This window comes from Orycteropus afer, unplaced genomic scaffold, assembly GCF_000298275.1.
Source record: "Orycteropus afer afer isolate SDZICR_OR568_19922 unplaced genomic scaffold, OryAfe1.0 scaffold00072, whole genome shotgun sequence".
Taxonomy (NCBI): domain Eukaryota; kingdom Metazoa; phylum Chordata; class Mammalia; order Tubulidentata; family Orycteropodidae; genus Orycteropus; species Orycteropus afer.
The window spans coordinates 2,242,246-2,251,332 of NW_006921659.1; the positions used below are offsets into that span (position 1 = coordinate 2,242,246).

The 9,087-nt window shown below is 40.4% G+C and overlaps 1 protein-coding gene across 1 annotated transcript in view; it reads left to right on the forward strand.

Annotated features, from left to right (window-relative positions):
• The window catches only part of METTL24 (methyltransferase like 24), a gene marked incomplete at its 5' end in the record, with an annotated part of 143,302 nt that overhangs the window by 21,086 nt on the left and 113,129 nt on the right, over positions 1-9,087 (forward strand). The window contains one exon of the mRNA XM_042780940.1: positions 1,516-1,655. Coding sequence (XP_042636874.1) covers positions 1,516-1,655 — 140 coding nt within the window. The remainder of the gene's footprint in view (positions 1-1,515; positions 1,656-9,087) is intronic.

Genomic DNA, 9,087 nt, shown 5'->3' on the forward strand with positions numbered 1-9,087 from the left:
GAGAGGCCCATTGTCTGCCAACCCTGTATATGATCTTGGATACACTCTCCATTTAGACATACATAATTGTTTAGCTTGTTCACCCGTCTATCCGTCCCTATACCCATGTTTGCTTTCATTAACAACTCAGTATTGTATTTACAAAGGGGTTCATATTTGTTGTTTTTTGATGCTTCGTGTGTCATTCAATATTTTGCCCCTAGAATCCTTCAATATTGCAACCTGAAGCTTGAATTTTGTCTTCAGTTCTTTCAGCTTGAGAAATGCTGTGTGTATAAACCTTCAAACATAAGCCACAATCCACAACCAAGTATATTTGCTTAAGGTGCAGTTGAAATTAGAGACTTGCTTCTGCTTGACACATTCCCTTTGGGTCTCTTATCTAATTTTGATGAATGAGCTGAGAGAAGTGCTTTGGGTAGCTGAACAAGAGTCTCCTGCCTGGGGCTTGTGGCCTTCTCCCCAAGTAGGAAGTGGGTTAAAGCCGTTTAGAAGATAGGAGGAATACTCTCTTCTTGGCAGGAACTGCACATTTATTTCACTCGACCACTGATCAGCTATTTACCTTGGGTAATGCATCTTATCTTTCTGGAAATAAGTGTCCTCACCTTATCTGCCTGAGATAAGGGATAGACAGTCTTGTGAGTGTCCTTAGATCTGTACCCATGGTTGTATCTCATATCTTGTGATAGGGACACTGTGGGTTACAAAGGCCTCTATACCTTGCCAATACTGTTCTTTATGCTTGGCATGCACTTCCTGGTCTGAGCCTGTTGGTCAAATTCTGTTCATCCTACAACACAAACATACCTCTGCAAAGCTTTTCCTTGCCCCTCTCCTCCAACTTTGCTCCTGATTTGTTCTCCCTTCCATGCCCATAGAGAAAAAACAAACAAACAAAAAAACAGCCAGTTGCCATTGAGTTAATTCTGACTCATGGTGATCCCATGGGTGTCAGAGTAGAACTGTGTTCCGTAGGGATTTCAGTGGCTGATTTTTCAGAAGTCAGTCAGCAGGACTTTCTTCTAAGATGCCTCTGGATGGACTCGAACTGCTGACCTTCCAGATAGCAGCTGAATGCATTAACAATGTGCACCACTCAAACCAAACCCATGGCCATTGAGTCGATTCTAACTCATAGTGACCCTATAGGACAGAGTAGAACTGCCCCACAGGGTTTCCAAGGCTGTAAATCTTTATGGAAACAGATTGCCTCATCTTTCTTGAGCACATCACCAGAGTTCTTTGTGTGCAGTGTCCAGGCACACCTAAATCAGCAGCTCTTAACTGCTTTCCAACCCTGCTTGTGGTCTCCACTAGGTAACTGACAGTCTGGTATCTTAAGTTCCTCCAAACTTTTTATAGCAATCATGTCCTCCTGGGGAGGAGAGTAGTTAGCAGTGGAGGGTGTAACTCTTCTATTATGGTTTTCAGGGACTGGGGAACAGGAAGTCTCTGTCTGCCATTTATCATCCAGTGTTTTAAATTATTCACATTGATTTCTAATCCTGACAGATTGCGTGTGATCACATCAGTACAGATAGCATGGCTACAGACTCCAGCCCTGCAAAGAAGCCCTGGTCAGTCTGTCTTGATGACAGGTTTGGCTTAGCTCATCAAATCCGAAACAAGCAGTGCCGCCTCTACTCTTTGGGGTAAGTACATTTTACAGCAGAGGAAAACAAAACCACTTCTGCAAGTAGTCTAGGCTTCTTCAGCAACACAAAGTTATGAATGGTTGCGAGGTATATCAGGTGCTATGGTGCATGTCCTGCTACCATTACAAATGGTTGCAAGGTATATCGGTGCTATGGCGCATGTCCTGACACCATTACAAACTGATCTGTTTGTTATGTAACTGCAGCCACTTGCAGATTCACTGAGGTCTCCTTGGCCGAGGCCACTTTTCCTCCCATTCTGCTGGTAGTAAATTGGCAGTTTTAGTTTTCAGCATGAGGACAATACTTCTGATGATGCCATTGATTTCCAGCTAGAATTGGAGTATTGTTATCATAGAGAGAGGAAAGAATATTAATGAATGCAGCTAGAAAAACATAAATGGTGAGTATGTTAGACATTTTGTACCCAGTAATAATGAGTGAGAGGCAGTGGTGGTTCAGTGGCAGAATTCTGGTGGGAGACTTGTGTTTGATTCTTGGCTCATGCACCTCATGGACAGCTTCCCCCAATCTGTCAGTGGAGGCTGGAGGCTTTCATGTTGCTGTGATGCTGAACAGGTTTCAGTAGAGTTTCCAGACCAAGATGCGCTAGGAAGAAAGGCCTGACAACGTACTTCTGAAAGTCAGTCAGTGAGAACTCTGTGGGTCATGGTGGTCCCATCCACTGCTAGTCATGGGGATGGCACGGGACCAGGCAGCATTTGGTTCTGTTGTGTGTGGAGGCCGACTTGACATCAGCTAACAACAACATGGTGCATGACCCAAGACAAATGGCCACCGTTGCGTTTTTATGTTTTGTGCCAAGGATAAATCCGTATAGCTTCACATTTTACAAAGGAAAAGAAACTTAAGAAAACCATATGATTTTGTCAGATTTGTTTGGAAAAAATTAGTATTTAGTTATTCAGATTGAAAATACCCTAGATGTATAAAAGGATTTAGAGAACTTTTTGCAAAAGGGTGAATATAAAGTAATGAGACTATGTCACCAATATACTAGTACTTATATGTGGCAAATGAGGTATGCCAAAAAAAAAAAAAACATATATTTTTTTTGTTTGGTTCACTCATAGACTTCTTATGGAATCTGTGTGATAGGTTCTCAGGCTAGATCCCTGAGGCCTTTACAAACAGTAATGGTGACCCCAAGTAGCATTCCATGCTTGTTCCTCACCTGTAGGGTTCTTCATTTATATGGTTCACATTCAGGCCCAACCAGAATCCTAGGTGGTAGATCTAGGGGCAGATACTTGGCCCACCCAAAGTTGTCAATGAGTAAGAGGATCACTATCCTGTCAAACTATAGCAAACATGAATTATTAGTCATCATGGAATTTAAAGAGGAAGAAAAGGTTCAAATAAGAGTTTAAAGATAGTAGAATCATTCTTATATATGCTAAATGAAGAGCAATTGCGCATATTGGTGGAGCTTGGGACACCTTAGGCCTTCAATAGATATTTGCGACATTAATGATGGCTTGAGGGAAGGAAACTAGGGAAGGAAGCTGGCTATGCTGTGATTTCAACTTGGAGGCTGTGAAGTAGAAAATGAGTTGCTCAGCTCCTTGATTAGAACAGAGCTCTCCTTCTGGAAGTCTACCAGCTATGCTTCAAGATTGTAGAAAGAATGGAAAGTTATGACAGTAGCATTTATTTCATATCATATTAAAAATGTATGAAAGTAGGTCATAAAAATAATTGCATAGTACCACATGCAAATTGGAGATCTCAGCTTGGTCCTGTTTTCTTGCTCCATACTGCCTTTATATTTTACTTAAATTTTACACCCTGGAATAATTTCATTTAAAGCATATTACTGAGTAAAATGAAACTGGGAAAGTTATTTTCAGGGAAAAGTTTTCAGTTCACTTTTGCTTTTCTTAATACTTCAGAGTCATTTAATAAGATAGTTCTACTGTGAGATTTCAGATTATTATATGTGAGAAGATGGTTTCCTGTTTTCATTTAAATACTCACCATTCAAAACCAACTTGGTAAAGGGCAGGTAAGAACAGCTGAATTACACTGGGAAAAGAGATGAATAGATTAGAAGGCCAACATTTGATTCAAACCATGACAATGCTTAGTTGAAAATTGGAGGAAAAAAAAAAAATTCTGATGGCTAAAAAAGGATGCTGTGTGTTGTAGATAAATATGTCAAGTGCACTGTTATATAGGATTGGGAATCCAGACAAGCGCCCTTCTTTCTCAGGTGAATTGCTTGCCTAGGGGACAAGTAGGTAGCTGGCTGACTACATTGCAGTTGGGGAAAGAGGGAGAGTCCAGCCAGACTGGTGGTCTGAAATGATGAGCAAGAGCAGGGACTGTGGGCCCTGGATTCCCAGCACCTGGGACTGTTGGGACACTTGCAAGACAGGCAGGAAGGGCAGGTGGCAGGTAAGTTGTATGTCCTCTACTTTCAGGCAATATGTGCTCCATACCCCAGAGCTATTGCAGCAAGACAATGTCATCACCATACCCAGTAAATCCTATGCAAGCCCAGAATAATAGATGCAGCTGCAACTGGAGGTTTCTTGGGAGTGAGGTGAGAGAGAGGAGACATACGGAGTCAGAAGACAAAGGCTGAGTGCCCTACCTTCTGATCTGTCTCACCTCATTTCCTCCACTCCCAATAACTAGATTTGGCATCACCTCCACCCTCTCTCTGATGTATGACATTCCTTTAATGGGAGTCAAAGCTTTTATTCCAAGTTAATGTAAAAGACATTTGTCTGGGAGAGTGCACTCTGTGGGAAGTTCGGTTGAAAATTGAAGTTGAACATTCAAACCTGACAGATCCTTTTCATTTTGTAATGGAGAAGAAGAGATTAATTAAGATAGGGGAAGGCACTGAAAAAAAAAAAAAGGTCTATATTATGGAGAGGGGGGAAGAGAAGAGGAACAAGGAGGGGCTGTGGGTTCAGGTTTATCTGCTTCACAACTTTGGACAGGTCTGCCCTGAAAGTCTACTTATGTTTATAGTGGAGGAGTGATGGTGAGGAGGTGGTGCAGAGGGTGGAGATGAGGGTCATTGATAAAATGAAGATGGGAAAGTCACCTACTTCATCCTTCATATTGAAGATTGTAGTTCAGGGATAGGAGTGGGAATGGAAGTAAAGACTTGAGAAGGGCTAATCACAGGTAAATATTTTTAACTTCTTTGGTTCTGTGCTTATGCTGTACCATTTGGTTTCAAACCATAAATTCTCAGTACAAGATAGTAGAGAATATGATAAATTACACATGGCAGCAAGAGCTGATATTTTATATAAAAAAAAAAAATCTGGGACTTCCAGTTGCCATGAGCATTGCAAAAGAAATGAATGAGCTCCAGAGACAAATACTTGATTTTAAAATGATTTCCTTAACACAGGCAGGGTCCCCTTGTGTCCAAAGTATATGTGAATGAGGACTCAGAAAATCAAGGAAGCCTTAAGCATTTAGCACATGGCATACAGTAGGAAAGTTCATGGGCTTTGGTGTCACAGTGTTGAGTTCAGATCCCAGCTCTGCCACCTACTCTCTGAGTGGCTTTTGGGAAGTTAACACTGTAAATCTGACTTTCCTATTCTACAAAATGGAGATAATAATATCTTCCTCAGAGGGTTGTTGTGAGAATTACTGTTGTTAGGTGCTGTTGAGTTGATTTCGAGTCATAGCATCCCCATGTAACAGAGTGGAACTTCCCCATAGGTGTTTTAGCTTGTAATCTTTACAGGAGAAGATCACCAAGTCTTTTTCCCATGCAGCTGGGGGATGGGTTTGAACTACCAGCCTCTTGGGTTGAAGCCGAGTGCTTAACCATTGAGGAGCTCATATATTAGGTCTTAACGTAGCCTAGTGCCTGTCACATAGGAGGCCTTCAGTAAATGTGTTATTTCTTTTCTCCTCATTAAAATGCTTCAATTGACTGGATAACTTATCAGTAGGTTTTATATTAAAGCTAAATTCTCTGTTTATTGACCTTTCTTTCATTACCACTCCCCCTACAAGAGGCTTTGAGGCTTTTTCTCCCCTCTTGTTGCCCATCCCATGAAATTTTAATATCATAGATACATATATCTATTCCTGTAATTAATGTTTATGTATCTGTGCTTTATATGTTAAAAGAGGAAGATGTTTTTCACTCCCAAGGAATAATATTCACCCTGTTGGAGGTGATACTGTCCTAATTGACAATGCATGTTTTAGATGAAATCTTGGTATTTTGTGCCAAATTATTTAATAAAAACTAATCGTTACAAACCTTTTCCTCAGTTAGGTATCATTTATGCTCTGAAAAACCTGTTTATTCTCCTCTAGTAGTTATGCAGATAATGATTTGGCCAGATTCTCTGGTCCCGCCAGCATGGAGAATGGACTACTGAAATCCTGGGGAGAAACATCGTCCTACCTCTTCCAACTCTTCTATTTTAATGGTGAATATTAAAATGATATATCTATCTGCTCTTATTTTATTTTTAAAGTTTTTGAATACCTTTCAAACCAAACCAAACTTGTGGCCATCCAGTCAATTCTGACTTACACTGATGCTGTCTGACAGAGTGGAACTGTCCCATAGATTTTCCAAGGCTATAAATCTTCATAGAAGCAGACTACCTCATCTTTCTTCCATGGAGTGGTTGGTGGGTTCAAACTGCTAACTTTTGGTTAGTAGCTGAACATTTAACCATTGTGCCACCAGGACTCCTTTTTTGAGATATAATTCACATATCATACAATTCATTCACTTAACATGTACAATTCAAGGGTTTTTAGTCACTACAATAAATTTTAGAACATTTTTATCACTTCAAAAAAAGAAACCCCATGCCTAGTAGGAGTTATGCCCCATTTCCCTTCAACTGCCTAAGCCCTGATTCAGAAATGCCATGATGATATTCAAATGAAAGTAAAGGTTTTATCCTTTTCCCAAGTCAGCAAATCAGTCAGGAATTATTTGACCCAGTTTAGGATAAGACATGAGTCACTAGAGGTTATGAATGGTTAACGTGCTTGGCTGCTAACTGAGAGGTTGGACATTGGGGTCCACCCCAAGATGCCTTGGAGGAAAGGCCTGGAGACCTACTTCCCAAGCATCAGCCATTGAAACCCTTGGGCACACAGTTCTATTCTGACACACATGGGGTGTCACCATGAGTTGATTCCATGACAACAGATTTTTTTTTTGATAAGACACATCTGAGCTAACCAACTATGGGGTGGAACTGCTAAGCATGGCACTTTTTCTTAAAGAGAATAGAGGACATTGGGCAAAATATTCCTATAGATTTTAGTGTCTTTTTTTTTTTTTTTTTTTTTGCATCCTTGTAATTTCATAAGAGCTTTAGAAGCAGGAATAATTTTAAGCTTAGGTACTCACTGCCATTGAATTGATTCCAACTCACAGAGACCCAATAGGACAGAGTAGAACTGCTCCCTAGGGATTCCAAGGCCATATTCTTTACAGAAGCAGACCGCCACATCTTCTGCAGAGTGGCTGGTGAGTTTGAACTGCCAACCATTCGTGTAGCAGCTGAGTACTTTAACCATGTGCAATCAGAGCTTCTACAGAGCCTAGGTAAAGCACTGCTATATATTTAATTAAAATTTTACTTTAATGAATAATTTGTTTTACAACACATACTATACTGGGTCAGGAGCACCTTAGTCCCAGGGTGACATCTTTGCTTAGTAACACTTTCAAGAGGCCTTTTGCAGCAGATTTGCCCTTTGCTATATATCATTTGATTTTTTTCTTTTTTTATTGTGATTTGGGTGAAGGTTTACAGAGCAAATTCACTTTCCATACAGCAGTTCACATATACTTTGTCTCGTGACATTGACCACAGTTTACCACAATGCATCTTGTTGTTTTTCTTGTTGTGTTTGTGGGGAGGATTGGAATGATGGTTTGTTAATGCAGTCATCATCCCAGAATTCTCCAGAAGAAAATTACTTGTTATTTTTTCCAAAGAATATTAAGGCAGTGAACCTCAAAACATCCTTTGCGTTTGGAGTAGTCTGTTGTTTGTGATGTAATATCACAGACATTCATGAAGCATTCTGATAACTATGAGAGTCCTGAGGAATCGAGGGGAAAGTGCTTAGCTGCTAACAAAAAGGTTGGCAATTAGAACCCACAAGCTGCTCTGTGGAAGAAAGATGTGTCATCAGTTTGCTTCCATAAAGATTACAGTCTATGAAACCCTATGGAGCAGTTCTACTCCCTCCTATAGGGTCTATGAGTCAGAGTTGACTTAATGGCAGTAGTTTTGGAATTTTTGGTTTACTTGTTCAATAAGGCCACCATTTTTTTTTTTTTTCCTGGTTCCATCAGGTTTGGCCATGGAAACTATTGTTGTTGGTGTTGTATGAGTCAGTTCTGACTCAGAGTGACCCTGTGTACACAGAACAAAACACTGCTGGGTCCTGCTTGATCCTCACAATTGTTGCAATGTTTGAGCCCATTTTTTGCAGCCACTGTGTCAATCCAGCTTGTTGAGGGTCTTCCTCTTTTTTGCTGGCCCTTTATTTTACCAAGCATGATATCCTCACTTAGGGACTGGTCCCTCCTGATAACATGTCCAAAGTATATGAGACAAAGTCTTAGCATTCTTCCCTCTAAAGAGCACTCTGGGTATACTTCTTCCAAGACTGATTTGTTCCTACTTCTGGGAAAAAAACAAAACTGAACTAAAAACCAACCCACTGCCATTGAGTCAAGTCTGATTAATAGCAACCCACCTTGGGTTTCCAAGGCTGTAAATCTTTATGGAAGTGTATTGCCTCATCTTCTTCCTGTGGAGAAGCTGGTGGGTTTGAACTGCCAACCTTCTGGTTAGCAGCCAGACACCTTACCCACTGCACCACCAGAGCTTCTTTTCTTCTGGCAGTCCGTGGTATATTCAATATTCTTCACCAACACCATAATTCAAATGCACCAATTCTTCTTCATTCTTTATTCATTTTCCACCTTCTGTATGCATATGAGGTGATTGAAAATACCATGGCTTGGGTCAGGTGTACCTTAGTCCTCAGAGTGACATCTTTGCTTTTTAACACTTTGTCCAGTGTAATACATCATTTGATTTCTCACCTGCAGCTTCCATGGGCATTGAGACCACGTATAATAAAATCCTTGACAGCATCAATCTTTTCTCCATTTATCATGATGTTGCTTATTGGTCCAGTTATGAGAATTTTTGTTTTCTTTATGTTGAGATGTAATCTATACTCAAGTCCTCTTCACTTTCAGAGGCAAGGTTGTGTCATCTGCACATCACAGGTTGTTAATGAGTCTTCCTCTAATCCTGATGCTGTGTTCTTCTTCATATGGTCCAGGTTCTCGGATTATCTACTCAGCATACAGATTGAATAAGTGTGGTGAAAGAACACTACCCTGATGCACACCTTTTTTTTTTTTTTT